The sequence below is a fragment of the Salvia hispanica genome, chromosome 3, assembly GCF_029641045.1.
Source record: "Salvia hispanica isolate PSC_SH4W2 chromosome 3, Shi_PSC_v1, whole genome shotgun sequence".
NCBI classification, from domain to species: domain Eukaryota; kingdom Viridiplantae; phylum Streptophyta; class Magnoliopsida; order Lamiales; family Lamiaceae; genus Salvia; species Salvia hispanica.
In genome coordinates, this window is record NC_142694.1 from 44,768,674 (window position 1) to 44,785,345 (window position 16,672).

General features: G+C 35.3%; 2 protein-coding genes and 1 pseudogene across 2 annotated transcripts; 2 read left to right on the plus strand and 1 right to left on the minus strand.

The window, feature by feature from the left end:
- The first annotated feature begins 865 nt into the window (after positions 1-865).
- LOC125212137 (KOW domain-containing protein) lies at positions 866-3,722 on the plus strand. Its single transcript, XM_048112216.2, has 6 exons — positions 866-971; positions 1,081-1,146; positions 1,258-1,353; positions 2,027-2,130; positions 2,206-2,342; positions 3,366-3,722. Exons 2-6 carry the CDS (start codon positions 1,087-1,089, stop codon positions 3,446-3,448), a joined length of 480 nt encoding a protein of 159 aa, XP_047968173.1. The 5' UTR covers positions 866-971; positions 1,081-1,086; the 3' UTR covers positions 3,449-3,722.
- Positions 3,723-4,744: 1,022 nt separating this feature from the next.
- On the minus strand, positions 4,745-8,402 carry LOC125215202 (replication protein A 70 kDa DNA-binding subunit A). Its single transcript, XM_048116548.2, has 2 exons — positions 8,007-8,402; positions 4,745-7,412 (listed from the first exon to the last, which is right to left on the minus strand). Exons 1-2 carry the CDS (start codon positions 8,291-8,293, stop codon positions 4,976-4,978), a joined length of 2,724 nt encoding a protein of 907 aa, XP_047972505.1. The 5' UTR covers positions 8,294-8,402; the 3' UTR covers positions 4,745-4,975.
- Positions 8,403-13,141: 4,739 nt separating this feature from the next.
- Positions 13,142-15,480, plus strand: LOC125210144 (hypothetical protein At1g04090 pseudogene; annotated as a pseudogene).
- Positions 15,481-16,672: the final 1,192 nt, after the last annotated feature.

Genomic DNA, 16,672 nt, shown 5'->3' on the forward strand with positions numbered 1-16,672 from the left:
AAGTCACGATAATAACAAACACGAACACGATTTGTTCAGAATATTCTAAACACGAACACGAACACGACCCGCTATCCTCAGACACGAACACGACACGAACCCATCAACGACACGAACCACTTCGGGTCAACACCACACGATAACAACACATATATGACACGGCACAATAACAACACTATATTAATATTATTTCTTAACGTGTCACACGAACACGACACTATACATATACTAAGTGCTCCATTAGACTAAATCTAATTTAAATTTTGAAATAAATAAATAAATAATAATAATATTATAATATTATTTCTTAACGTGTAACACGAACACGACGCGAAATTAACTTCGTGTCGACACGATAAGGACACGAACCCAATAAGTTTTGACATATACCCATCAATTTCGTGCGGGTTCATGTCGTGCCAAAAATTGTCAGCCCTAGCTCTACCACTTGGACCAAGTCTGTGTTATGATTGAAAATTGTGTTCATATTTAATCTTTATAGGTTTAATTAAAATTATACTCTATCCGTTCTTAATAATTTGTTACTATTTAATTCGACACGTGTTTTAAGAAATATAATAGAAAGTGGGTTGAAAAAGTTAGTATTACTACTATTAGTTTTATACAAATAAAATATGCGTGAGAATGAGTTAATAGAATATGAGATCCATTACTAAAATTGATAAAAGGTGACAAATTTTAGGAATGGGAAAAAATAAAAATAAGTGACAAATTTTCAGAGACGGAGGGAGTATCAACCCGATATCGACCCAATTGGCATGTTTGCTAGCAGCCCAAAATTATAAAGACTTCTAAATACATGCAATGGGCCGACCCATGATTAAAGCCCAATGTATTCGGCCCAAAATTTAATCACCTCACTTGGAAAAACCCCAATTCTGGAACAGCTCTCATGAGTGAAGTCTAAAACCCTTTTCATTAATTTGCGTTGCGCAATCTGAAATCTTCAGGTATCCATTCATCTTTTGCTTTTTGATTTCCAACGGGTTGCTAATTTGTAGAATTTTCAGCTGTATAAGCGATGTTTTGAACTAATTTCGAAAGCTGAAATCGGTATAGGGCAAAATGGGTTGGAAGTCAGCACAGAAACTGATTCATCACTGGAAGATTCTTAGAGGTGATAATGTAAGCGCAACTGAAATCATATGCTGCTGCTTCTGATTTTTTTTTGGCGAGATTCGCTGTTTTTTGCCAGTGATTAGTTTTTTCTTAATTTTCCTTCATTATGATTGGCAGGTCATGATAATCAGGGGTAAAGATAAAGGGGAGACTGGTCTTGTTAAGCGCGTAGTTCGATCTCAGAATCGTGTTATTGTTGAGGGCAAGAATCTGGTAAGAGATTTGTATTTGATTGGATGTGATTTATTGTCCAATACTTTGTTTGATTCAAGTGCAAATGCGAAACAAGCTTTCCTTCTAGCTATGTGTGGTTTTTTAATACATGAAAATAGAAATGGATGAAATTTCAATTGTACTGAGTGAACTCAAAGGAAAAACACATTGGCTGAGCTGATGAATGTCTCTTTATCTGGTTTTTGTTCGTGTCGGGATGCATCACGCTACTTTATGCCAAATCTGGTTTTATCTTGCTTTGTCGCTGATAGTTCATATCTTATACGTGGCTGTTCGGTTCATGAAATAAAATTGTCTTGAGATGCAGTATAAGATACACTAAAATAGACCTTGGCTAGGATTAAATTAGTCTTATGCATGGTTGTAGAGTAGGGTGGAGAGGAGAATAATGAGGAGAGGGAGATGGACAAATTAGTAGGAGGGGGTGAGGTGAGATGGTTAGTCATGAGAATAAGTGAAAAGGAGTCCATTCAAATGGGCCGAAACAGGCTCAAATCTACAATTGTTAGCTAAAGCTTGGCCGAAAATGTGAATGGAGAAGATAAAAGTTATTTTGGGAACCGAACAGGCACTACGAGTACTATTTTTGTAGCATTCTCTTAGTGTATCGATTCCTTACTTCACACGTTATCCGATAATAATCTCCTTGCAGGTGAAGAAACATATCAAGCAAGGGCAGGGTCATGAAGGCGGGATTTTCACTGTCGAAGCCCCTCTTCATGTCTCAAATGTTCAGGTTGTCGATCCAGTAACAGGGTGAGATAATATGCCTTTTGCTTGTTTTTTGTTGTACCATGAGAGTGGTGACCAACGATCTTCGTCTGCCTGTAGGAAGCCCTGCAAGGTTGGAATTAAGTACTTAGAAGATGGTAGCAAGGTAAGAGTAGCAAGAGGCAATGGAACATCAGGATCCATAATTCCTCGTCCAGAAATCTTGAAGATGAGGACAACCCCTAGACCTACTGTTGGTAAGATTCTTGCTTTTTCTTCTGCATATTTATGCACGTGTTTTTTTTCAATTCATTTTGAGCTTGTTCCTGCATATAGCCGTATATATTGAACTTGTTGTAAGATGATTTTACTTTTTCAAAACCAGACAAGATTTAATGGCTGAGTGCAGTCCTAAAACACACCTATTTGTGAGCGGATACTCTAATTGTTATGCTTTAGTGTAGGGACATTGGTGATTAGACTGCAATATGCTGAACTGTAGCTGACAATGCTTAAAATTTGTAGCATGAAAATGAATAGTTTCGCCTTCTCTTGGCTGAGTTGCTCACAACAAATACAGCAGTTCTCGCAAAATGCATTCAATAAGAGATGTCATGTCAAATTAAGCAAATCTGATACTCAAGTTACAACTTCAAATAGATGTACTCTAATTTCACTTCAATTTTTAATCTACAGTAAATTACAATTAAATTTGTGGAACTCCGAATCAGATATGAACTGCTAGAAATTTTCTTTGATTTTTCTGTGGAATTTGCTTTATCCTGGCCTTGTTTGAGGTGTATCTGCCTCCGAAGAAGGACAGTAGAGGCGGATTGTCATGAATTATATTTAAAATTTTCTACATGATATGCATGGTGCTGGGCCTTCACATACATATTTTTTAATACCACTATCACTTCAAAGTTCAAACCCTAGAGAACCAAGATTGTGAGGAGAAGACAGAAAAATGTAAGACGTGTAGTCTGGGTATGGTGATCGAGACTCGAGTTTTGCTGTAATCCCTAATGAGTGCTGATTTACCTATGTATGCCTGTAGATTTGGTTTAATAGAGGCAAGTAATTGACAATAAAATGAGCAACTTGTAAATAGGTTTAGCTGTTTAGTACTGTTCAATTTGTTAATTGCTAACTCACAAACTAATAGATAGTCAATACTTGAATATGATATCACATAATATGCCTAGAGCTATCTAATCCTTTATGGATCCTTTTGTGATTGAAATCAATTCTTTTTCTCATTCTCATATCCTGTTCTACAGTCGGTCCCAAGGACACTCCGATAGATGTTGTTCTCGAGAAGACTTATGACCCTACAACTGGAAAGGGAATGCCAGATCTTTAAGCATCTATGTCTACACTGCCCGCAAAGGAAAGCAGCTGAAGAAACGGTGGTCCTGTTAGCTAGTATTTACCATCAAACTCACAGTTCCTAGTTAGATTTCTGGCTTGGAGCATAGCTAGTTGGAAATTTGGTAATTTCTTCTGGCGCTGATGCACCAATTGCTAATTGACTTGCCACCTTAATAGTGTGGGTGGTTTATTGCATTTCATGAAGCTGTTTTCCAAAATTATTTTCACCTGTGTGCCATACATTTTTAATCAAAAAGTTTACCTCATATTCGAAGTCTGCTTTAGAAGTTGTAACAAATTACTACTACTAAAATGAGAGATGGAAATAACAGAAAGGCGCATTGCTAGAAAAACTTTGAAAAATCAGCTGAAAAAATAATTCAGATTTCTTATTTATAATGTATTGCTGATTTAGTGTATATATGTTTCAAATTAATTGTTGATTTAGTGTATATATGTTTCAAATTAATGGCTAGTTGAATTATTTGCTAAGGTGGTGTTTGGATTTTTAGATAAAATAGTATCAATATATAATTTAGGATTGAGCTGTGATATACTCACTTCGTCCCCGAATAAGAGTTACTAATTTCCATTTTGGTTCGTCCCTAATTAAGAGTAGCACTTCTCTTTTACCATAAATGACAAGAAGGTTCCACATTCCACTAACTCATTTCACTCACATTTTATTATAAAATCAATATAAAAAAGTGGATTTCACGTTCCACTAACTTTTTCAATCAACTTTTCTTTACATTTCTTAAAATCTGTGTCCGGTTCAAAGTGCTACTCCTAATTGGGGACGGAGGGAGTATAATTTATGATTGAGTTGTGAGATTTTTTTTATTGTAGGAGTTGATTATTGAGCAGTGAGATTATTTTAATTGTAGGAGTTGATTATTGAGCTTATTGATCATGTGATTATTTATCTATGATTGAGTTATGAGATTCAATCTCATGAACCAAATACACTAAATATTTATTTAATCTCAGGATACAATTTTACAAACCAACAAACCTCCAACAAGTGTACAAATATTTTTTAATCAAATTCAAAGATGGTGTTGTCTTTGTTGAACCTTTCGAATATCTAGATACAATTTTACCTAAATTCTTAAAAAAATTGAATTCATAAACTTTAATGTAAGCTTCAAGATGGATCAAATTTCATGATATTTCTATCAATAAAACCAATAAAAATTGATTTGAACCTTAGCCCTGTAGCCTTACTACACTTTCCAAATTTGATGGTTAGTCAGAAGTTTCTATAAAGAGCTTATGACGAAAAATCGAAACAAAATATTCCACAAAAGATATGATGACTAATTTACAAAAGCATTTTAAGCAGTACATTCGTAACAAAACCCAAGCCAACAAGAAGCCAGAGCCATTACATGATGAACACCTCTTCACAGAAAATTAAAACACGACTTGAAAGCCTGCTTCCGCCTAAAACAAAAATATTTAATTTCATAGAAGGCAATCCTTATGTTCGAAAAAAGATATCATCAGCCAGTAAATCTTAGTACTGCTTCGATGCCATTCCGTATCTCCCGGGATTAGCATTATTGCTCCCATAAGCAGGAGGAACATTGCCAATATTAGGGCAGTTCTTTGCCCAGTGGCCAGGTTGATGGCATTTAAAGCAGTCAGGATTGGCATTATTGCCCCCATAAGCAGGAGGAGCACTGCCAACATTAGGGCAGTCATTTGCCCAGTGCCCAGGTTGATGGCATTTAAAGCAGTCTCCAGATGCACCACCACCACCACCAGCAGCCCCAGGCGTCGCCCTGTTGCTAAAGCCAGTTGGCCCAGTTCCATATGATTGTCCAGCACCAGTCATTAGGCTTGGGCAATTTGCAGAGCTATGCCCGGAGCCACCACAGCTACCACAACTTGTATACATTCCAGTCGAACCGGTTGAAGGATATCTCGAGCCACCATACTGGTTACCATATTGACTCATACTTGCACCACCCTCTCTAGCCACATTGTTAGCAACTCCGCTGTAATTCATAGCTGCACCAGTTTCAGGCTGTCTGCTTCCACCAAATCCACCACTAGTCAGCCCGGATACTGCAGACATACTCTCACTTTTAGGAGGTAGTGAACCTAAGTCATCATCTTTTAATTTAGAAACCAAATCAAGCAGATACTTGGTCTCTGTTGGGTAGTTAACCTTATCTGCTCTGACTACAGTTGACTTTACCCGCTGTTCATCGCTGAAAATCTCTTCCTTCACTTTCAGTTTAAAGATAAATTTTGTAAAAAGGACATCATGCACCAGCTCAGAGAATTTATCATCATCTTGTTCTTCATATTTCATGTAGTACAGCTCTTTGGCAGATCTACCCATTATCTCCTCTCCGGTCTCCTGAAATGCAGTCACATATGTTAAGCCAGTGTGATCCTGGATTTGCATCTGGAGGATATACCTATAATCACACTCATCAACTGACTGGTCACATCTCTCACAACGCCATTTCCCATCTCCATTGTTAGTAACCTTTTTGTTGCACTGTCGATCTCCAATCATGACTGGACATGCAGTATAACAAAAGTTATCAACTTTTATGAATACAATTGAGGCAGATACTGTGATCCAATCTGGCTTCTCAGAGGTCCCTAACTTTTCATCTTTGATCTGAGATATGGTTTTGCGTACATCCATACGGGCTGGGCCTGATTCCTTTGAAAGAGATATAGCAGGTGTGTTCTTACCATTGCTGTCGAACCAAGTTTTAAGTTTCTGAACCTCGGGACAATCAGGCTCTATAATCAACTGAGTACTGGATATGGTGCCCACAGATTTCCCATTGAAGTCATTAACCCTGCCAGATTTCACTGCCAAAACAGGAAAAAGACCAGAATCGCACATGGATTGTAGCTTTTGTCCTTCAGCGTTGCAGAAGTTTCCCCACAAAGTCAACTCAACACTTCTCCCAGACATATCCTTCAATTGGAGAGTTCTTTTTTGAGTTTCAGTACCATTTTTCCTCATTATAGAGCTGGGTGGATTGATTGAAGAAACAATAGCAATCAAATCCAAAATACTGTTGTTGTCCAGACCTTCTATATCACTTATGGGGCGGAAATGAAATTGCTGCTGTGGGATGGCCCTATCATCTTCATGACAAGGTTGCACAGTTGATGTACTATCCAGCATTATCTCATGATCATTGCGTAGGTGGTTAAATGCTTTCTGTGCAGGTTTTAGCGTTCCTTTGGAGATCATATAAACCCTGCCAGGCTCAATTAGTTGGTAAAATTGATCCGCAACAGCATTGAAGCAAGTGACCCTTATTTCTCCACCATCAGCATCAACCAGATCGAATGAGAACACTTTTCCATCACCTCGAGGATTGCTGTACAGCCTGAGTTCACTCTTTGTTGTCACTCTGGCCTTGATTGTCCACCTACCTTGATACGGATTCAATGCTGCAATTGGTATTATTCTTGAAGGAGCTTCATTTTTGGCAATTGGACCTCTATTTGAATAGATTGGAGACGGCTGCTGATGCAATGAACTAGGCGGGCGGGCATAATTGTTAAACTGAGCTCGTGGAATGCCTGGACCAACATCAGGTTTGGGATAGGCTGAACCAGGTTCAGGTCTGGGAAATACTTGCGACGCATTCGGAGGGTTATATCTACCCGGATTCATATTGCTAGGAAAAGAATTACCATAAGAATGTGTGCCAGCATTGTACTCTTCCCCTGACTGTTGAAATTGGGCTCCAGCAGGACTAGCACCCACAGGTTGCATTGGAGAGGAAACGCTAAATGATGACTCGGCAGGGTAAGCTGGCTGATTCATCAGCTGACTTGGTGCATATGGTCTGGTTACAGCAGGGCCAGGGGCAGGGACAGGGCCATCACCCTTCACTGGATACTGATTTGGTTGACCAATCTGATCACATTTGTCAACTATCACATCTAGATCAATGATGATGATAATCCTGCACAATGCCAAAATATGGTTAAGGAGCTCAAAATAAAATACAACCGCACAAGAAAGATGGAGTGAATAAAATTATAAAGATACTACACCTACTGAAAAACACTAAACATGAATAAATAAATTAATTAAATATGTAAAACTTCTATTTCGTTGCATGCATATGGATCGATAGATTGGGGACTAATACACCTAGTATTCATTTGGTTTGGCCTCTACAGAAAAATGTTTAGAGCTCGACCAAAAATATGAAATCTAAAACAGTATCAATATCTGAAGTAGGAACTGGAACTAAGCTGTTCATATTCAAATGAAATTGCTCCGTTATAATTTGGCACACACCAATTTGTTCACAAATATACGACAAGCAAGTGCAGCTACTTCAGATTCAAAAGCAAAAAAACCAAGCAATCAAATGTCACCAAAACTCGATCTTGATAGTCAAATCTAATATTTTCGTCGATAAATAAAACAGAAATGTAACTACAAAGTCTTATTCGATGCATAAAATCAACTTAGCCAGGGCACAGAATAATAACTTCAATTTCAATTTAAAAAAAAAGGAAAAACACAACATAAATAGAAGAATACTGACTTGCGATTCTGGACAACGTTGCAGACGAACTGCGTCAACCTAACAACAGAGCCATTCTGCAGATAATTCGATTTCACCAATTCATTGCGCTGGGTGGCCAGCATTCCTTGCTGAGTAAATTCACCATCGGAGAGCAGGACGCGGTAGCGCTCGGCGGTCTGATTCTGAGTATTGACGAGGCGCACACTGACGACCTGCAGCACCGGCTTGAAGTTGGACTTGTCGGCGTCGGCGGCGTCGCTGGTCATGAAAGCGATTGCGCCTTGCGTCAATTTGACCGAATCCATGTTGAGGCGATGTAGGGTTAGGGATTTGGGGTAATTTGTTGGTCGCGTGCGTGGATTTGGATTTGGAATTGGGGGAGGTGAAGAGATTTTAAAACCCTAAAGGCAGAAACTGATATGAGGAAATGGGCGCCAAAGGATGAAATATTTTTGTAGTGCGTATCAAGGAAGCAATTGCCTGCTTCTCGAATATTCATAGTATCTACACCGAGCCAATTAGGGATCATAGCATGTACTCCCTTCGTTTCGTGGAGTCTCATTTCTTGACTGCATGAGTTTTAAAAAATGTCAAGTAGTGGAATAGAAATCTCATTTATATATATTAGTTTTAAATTGAATGTGAGTGGAATGGGTTAGTGGAAGATGAGACTCTTTTATATTTATGATAAAAGTGAACCGGAATTCCTATTCACGGACGGATGGAGTATCCATTTGGAGTACAACGTAATGTATTTAAACTCAATTATATACTCCCTCCGTCCACAAAAAATAGAGCACATTCATTTATGGAAAGTTTCAACAAATAATACACATCATTCTACTAACACTATTTCTCACTTACTTTTTCTCATTCTCTCTTACTTTTATCAATTCTACATTAAAATCTGTGTCATACACAAATTGCTCTATTTTTTATGAACGGAGGGATTATTAGCATTTAAGTTCAAAAAAATCTAATTAAGAATATTTCTTCTTTCCATAAAATTAGATAAAGTTGTAAAATAGTATAAGTTGTAAATAAATTGATGTATATAAATAATAAATTTAGAATAAATTTTTATAAATGAAGATAAAATACTTTTATACGACGGACGAAAAATAAAAAAAAGAAAGTGTCATTATTTTTCACGAGATAAGTTACTAAAATCTATTTGTAAACTATTCTTGTGTAATCAATTAAATAGAATATCACAACGCATATTTCAGTTCTTTATACTCCCAAATTTTATGGGCTATGGAGGCTGGAGGCCCATCAATAATCTATCGGGAGAAGGATAAGTTGATTATATAGCGGGCCACCAATTATACTTATGCATATTTCGTAGATGTAATAACTAATTTAGGAATGGAAATTCATGAACAAAAATCATATTCGATAGAAGATAGAAGTACGAAGTATAATAAACATGGTAAAATCACTAATTAAGTCCTTAACCTGGTAACGTCTCTGTTCTATTTTGTGGCGGGTTATCTTTCAAGAAAATTAAGAAGTAAACAAACTTGTTTAAAAAAGCCTATTTTACTAATTTTTACAAAAACTAATTGAATTAGGAGGTACTCCATTTAGAAGCGTAGACTTTAATCACACAAGAAGAAAACAACTTTTTTTCGATCCTACGAGATCGACTACTCCGAGGTTCTATTTTGAAATCATTTTTTTCTTCCTTTCGCTTTTCCTTTTTCTTGATTTGGTATATGCACGGGATAAAAGATGTCCAAACAATGATTATTTAAATTGCCTTAGAAAATGCATTAGTAATAAATGAATATGTGTGTTATTTTAAAGATTAGATTTTTGACAAAATTTTAAATCATTTCAATTTTCAATTCCCTGGGTCTTTAATTAAATCAGAGTAAAAGATTAAAATAAATTAGTTTTTATTTTAATTTTTTTTATTATGAGAAATTTATAAATCTATTCCAATTACATGAACACGAAATCCAACAAAAGTACCTAATTAACTCTATACGGGGTAAAAGATGTAGAATTTCCAAACAATGATTATTTAAATTGTCTTAGAAAATGCATTAGTAATAAATGAATATATGTGTTATTTTAAAGATTAGATTTTTGCCAAAATACTTAAAATCATTTCAATTTTCAATTCCTCATGTCTTTAATTAAATCAGAGTAAAAGATTAAAATAAATTAGTTTATTTTATTTTTTTTATTATGAGAATTTTATAGATCTATTCCAATTACATAAACACAAATCCAACAAAAGTACCTAATTAACTCTATCCAAAGTCCAAAACCCTTAAAAATTACTCTGCAATCCGCCATGTTTATGAATTACTACTATGCAATCCGCCATCACCTTTCTATAGCAAAAGTTTGCTACTTAAAATTTCTCAATATAAGTTGTGCTGCTACCAACCCACATCAATGAGGATATAAGATTTGTTGTTACCAGATGTATGCATCCATTCTTGTCATGCAAATAATACTATCCACTTATCATGCAAATAATATAAATCGCTTTAGTTCAAGTCGTGCAAATTAAATAAGTGATGTAGAACACAGAACCAAATAAAATAGATCATTATAAAAAAACATAAGGTTATTATAAGATTATTTTTAATTTATTATAGGAAATTTGCATTTTAAAATACACTAAAAAAAATTCAAAAATGAACTAGTTCATTTTAAGAATCAGATTACTATATTGAACTAATAATGAAAGAACCTTGATGGTCTCCTATAATGAACTATTTTCATATAGTTATATATTTGCATTTAAGATAGGTTATCTGTTGATATATATATGCACACATATGTGAGCATTTCTCATGCATTCTAGAATTCTCTATTTAATCATTTTATATTCGTTATATCTAAACTTTTATACAAATCTAGATATATGTTATTTTATTTAAATGAGAATTCTATATAATTTTATATCTACCCAATTTTATTTGTTTATAAATAAAACTACATGATTATAGAGATTTCTACTACAATTTAGATTTCTCTATTCTAGTATTTATATTTTATTAGATAATAGTATTTTATAAAAATCTAAATATTTATTAGATAATATTAATATTTAGAAAATTCAATATATTTGTTTATCTAAATTCATCTGGATACTCTACTATATATAGATAATACTACCTCCGCCCCACATTCCACTAACTTTTTTCCACTCGCATTTTATTATAAAACTACTACTATAAAAAAGTAGGACCCACATTCCACTATTTTTTTTCCACCAACTTTCCTTTACATTTCTTAAGACGCGTGCCGAACTCAATTGGAACTCCTAAAATGGAACGGAGAGAGTATTATTTATTCTATTAAAACAAGGTAAATATAAATGAAAGAGCTTACATGGAATGATATGCATCCTAGCCACATAAGTTTCACTCTTACTTTTAGTTAAGGGAAGCTCTACGCATCTTAGATTCCTACTTAATTATTCTTACAAAAATATTGTTGGTAGTGGCAAATGCTCTGAAGTCGCAACACCAGTACACCACCAATTACTTTTTCCACATGATTTTTATGCTCACATTTTACATTTGATGTTTCGTTATTAAACAGTCTTGTCATTGATTAACTTTTAATGGGATCAAGTGGTGAATTTTGCGATATGGGAGATCCATGGCTTGATTACGGGGTGGAGACGGCCGATGTAGTTGCGACATGTTGTCATCGAGTAGGCTTGTGGTGTCCAGGCCCCTATCAACTTCCTCTCCCATCAAAATCGCCCCGAGACGGAGGTGATGAAAATTCTGAAGAATAATATTCACTTGACTCCTAAAACGGATGAGAGATGGGCTATAAGACCATTGGACCAACCAATGTACAACATCCTTGATTATTAAATCTATAGTGTTATGGTAAAATTTAAGTTTTTGGAGATTTTTTTAAGGATTGTCTACATCATTAAAAGTGATCTACAACATCTTTGATTTTTCCATATCTTCAAAAGGATTGATTCCCTAACTTGTCCTTACAATATAAAATAAATCTATAATTATGTCATGTGGCGTAATATATGTGGTTGATCACCCTAATTTAAAAGCTCTAACTTGACTTTAGTTTTGATATAGAATTAATTTATTTGATGCATTGCATTATGATGAACCAAATGCAATTAAGAATAATAACTACTCTTGCAATCAATATTAATAATGCACAGTAGTACGTAGCAGGTGCTCTTGAGGAACCCTTCATGTCAAGTAAGTTAGTGGGTGTTTGGTTCTAGATGAATTTAATTATCTTGAAATTGCCAAATATGCATTCGTCTCATTATTGTTGCTACATATTTTTCTGATCGTTAAATTATAATAATTGAGTTAAATGTAAAATTATTGTTGCCAAATTATAGAATTGTTTTACCAGTATATTGCTAGCTAGCTACCGAGTAGTATTACTTAGTCTGTTAGTGTAAAATGTAAGTTAAAAAAAACATATAATGCTCACTTTTGAATTATGTACGATCGAATTGGAATGGCGCTATATATAGAAAATGTATTTACACATGGAACAGTTTTCATTGAATCTGGTATGTTTTCAGTCAAGTTAACTTTTATCTTCATAAAATACCTATTAATGCATATGTATTTTTTTATATACATGGAAGATATGATTGATATGTTAATTTTTCTACAAGTGCTATTGTCATGACAAAAATTTTCTTAACTTGTTATAAATATACCGGATATGATTGACATCATAATGTTTTTTTTACAAGATGTGATTGTCATGATAATTTATTCTCCATGATGTGATCGGTATGATATTTTATTTTAATTAATGTAGTTTTCAAAATTAAGAATCTTTAATTCTATGTTCTACTAGAATATTATGCTAAGTTTGTAATTAAATTTCTTAATAAGTTTGAAAAGGGAGTTGACTAAATTTAAAATTATAGAAATCATTGATTCCTATATCAATGGTTAAATTCAAAATTCACACTTGAATTAATGAGAAATTCTGCAAATCATAGATTCCTTTATCAGTGGCTTGATAAAAGATACATACATTAATACTTGAATCAATGAGATTATTTTGTAAATTAGAATGGTAAGCTATATGTATATATTTCGCTAGCTCAACAAAGCTATTGAGTGTGTAAGGGATTATATTAATATGCTTCTTACACAACCTCCTCTTCTGTTATTATGGGATCTTCTTCCACCATTGTTAAATTCTCACTTATTCTTGCATTAAAATATTTGTTGGTGGCCAACGCTCTCAACAACACAACCAATTCATTTTCCCACAAAGCTGACTCTTTCCCAATCGACACCAATTTCATATTTCCTTCTCCACTCCCCAATTGGCCTCAAGGTATAAATACTTCATTGATTTTGTTATACATTTGTACACACGAGCTACACATAGTTATGATATCGTTTGCTAGGGTCGATATCATGTTATCAAGCCTAAAATAATTTAGAATGTGTGTATTATCATGTTCAAATTGTGATTTTGCAAAGGCAGGGATCTGAGTTATTTGGCCTAATTTGTGTCTAATTCTGTACATTTCATACACATCATTTTGAAACATTCTTAGGGCTGTATGCTAGGGTAGATACCGAGTTATTTGACTTAAAATGATCTAAAATGTGTGTATTTTCATGATTAGGTATTGATTTTGATCATCAGATCGAGTTATTTGGCCTAAAATGTGCGTTCTTATCATGACCAGGTGGTGATTTTGCGACGGGAGAGCTTGATCTAGGAGGCCTAAAAGTGCAACAAATATCCGAATTTCATAAAATTTGGTCGACCAAAGGAGAAGGCCCAAACGACGCAATCGCAACATTTTTCGAACCATTCATCCCCGATGGTTTCTCAATGCTCGGCAGCTACGCTCAGCCGAACAACCGGCCACTTTTCGGCTGGACTTTGGTGGCCAAAGCCGCCGATAATTCATCGGATATTCTGAAGCAGCCGACTGATTACACTCTAGTCTGGTCCAACGGTAACAACTCCATCTTCAACCCCGCCTATTTCTGGCTCCCAATTCCGCCCGACGGTTACAAATCCCTCGGCCTCGTCGTCACCACCGCGCCGGGAAAGCCATCCTTAGATAAGATCAAATGCGTCAGATCCAACTTCACCGCCGATGCAGAGATCGACGATTGGATTTGGGGAAATGTATATGGATTGAGGCCTAAAATCAGAGGCGCCGGCGCGCAGGGGGTTAGTGTAGGCACCTTCTCCCTCCAAAGCGACGTCCTTTCGTTGTCTTGTTTGATCAACACGAACCCTAATTACACAACCGGGAAGCTGAATGGATTCCAAATGGAAACCTTATTTCAAGCTTATGCTCCCTACATTTATTTCCACCCCAAGGAAAAATACCTCCCTTCATCAGTTGAGTGGTTTTTCAACAACGGCGCGTTGCTATACACGAAAGGCCAGGAATCGAACCCGGTTAGGGTCGAGTCGGGGGGTCTGAACCTCCCTACGGGAGGTTCAGACGACGGCTTGTACTGGCTCGACCTCCCTACCGAGGATGAAGCCGAGCATTGGGTCAAGAGCGGTGATTTACTAAGTGCTGAGGCGTACGTCCACTTCAAACCGGTTCTCGGTGGGACCTTCACCGATATTCAGGCAAGGGCGGGGCTACAAAATTTTCTATTGTCACATTTTATTATAAAACTAATTTATATATGTGGGGCCCACTCCCCACTAACCTTTTCTACTCACTTTCCATTATAGTATTTCTTAAAACTCGTGACTGGTCAAAGTGCGATAAGATTTAAGAGAATGAGGGAGTATTTTTCTTTACATTTGAACATTTATTTGAATTCCCCTAAATACCCCTTGATAATGGTTTAAATTATTTGTCTATACATATTTTTCCCCTACTAAATTAAATTCTTGGCTCCAACACTATATCCAGGTTTGGATGTTTTATCCTTTCAACGGCCATGCGATTGCAAAACTAGGGTTTATAAACAGAATGTCGCTCGGGAGAGCCGGGGAGCACGTGGGCGACTGGGAGCACGTGACGCTGCACGTCAGCAACTTCGACGGTGCTCTCTGCAAAGTCTACTTCTCGCAACACAGCGGCGGGAGATGGGTCGACATAACTCAGCTGCAGTTTCAAAGCGGGAATAGATTTGTGTGGTACGCTTCGAGAAACGGGCACGCTGGGAACCATGAGGCAGGAACGTTTCTGCAGGGGCCCGGGAATGGGGTCGGGATACGAAACGATTGGGAGAAGAGCGATAAGGTGGTGGATACAGGGGCGAGTTTTGTGGTGGTGGCGACAGAGTTGGAGGCGGAGGTGGTGGCGGAGCCGGTGTGGTTGGGGTATGAGAGGAAATGGGGGCCGACGAAGGATTACGATACGGCGGCGGAGGTGAGGAGGGCGAAGAAGTGGCTGCCGGGAGAGTTGAAGAAGGCGCTTGAGGGTTTGGTGAAATTGCTTGATGAATTGTTTGGGATGGAAGGGCCCACGGGGCCTAAGCTCAAAAAAAATTGGAGTGGGGATGAGTTAATTTAGTGTTATGTTTTGTACTTACAATTCATTATCTCTATTACATTTTTTAAGATTCGAGGTAAGTCAAAGTGATATTTTTATTGGCAAACAGGGAGTATAATGGTGAACTGGTGATTAATGTGATTATTAAGGGTCATGCTAAATTTTACTCCGTATACTAGTAAATAGTGTAGATTGCAATTTAGAATTTCTAAGACCATGTTTGGTTAGCGGGAAAGTAAGTTGACGAGAAAAATGACTCTTAGGAAAATCAATCCTGAGAATATGATTCCTAGTAACTTTACTGTCCTGTGTTTGGAGAATATCAAGATTTGAAATTTATACTTAATTTAAACACCAAACTAAAAATATATTTATTATTTTTTTATTTATAAAAAAAATAATATTATAAATTTTTTAATAAATTACTATTAGTTATAAATATTAACAATTATATTATTATATTTATCATTACGATGGATGGTTTAAATATGGATTATCCATCATAATATATAATAATATAATTATAATTATAGTTACATGGAGTATTATATACTCATTTATTATAATAATAAATATAATAATTATTATATTATAATTATAATATTTACAGATATTATAATTGAATAAATTTTATAAATTAAAATTGCACTATGACTTTATTGATTAATTATTAATTTATAAAATATAATAATTATTATTCATTATACAATTTATATTATATAATTATACTTTAATTATTAATAAATTATTAAGTAATATGATGAATTATTATAATGATAATTTTAATTTTAATTATTTATTATAGTGAAATTAAGTATAATTTATAATTTTAAATTATTTTTAAAAATAGTAATTAATAATAATAATAATAATAATAATAATAATAAAACTATACTATATTGCTTAAATATGTAAGAATCCTAAAACTGGAAAAAAGAATACATAAGAAAAGTTAATATTCACAATCCTGGAAAGTTGTACTAATTTTCCTTATTCTTGGATTCTGATTACTTTCTCAATTTGATTAAAAACCGAAACAAACACATGAATTTAAAATTTAAGAAATCAGATTACTTTCCCAGACAGAATTCAGGCAACCAAACATGGCCTAGAAGTTAATCACAAAATGATATTCGTGGAAATTATATCTCACTAGACTCTGCATTCACTTTTAATTGTATTTTAACATTTGAAAATAAGTAACTATGTTAGT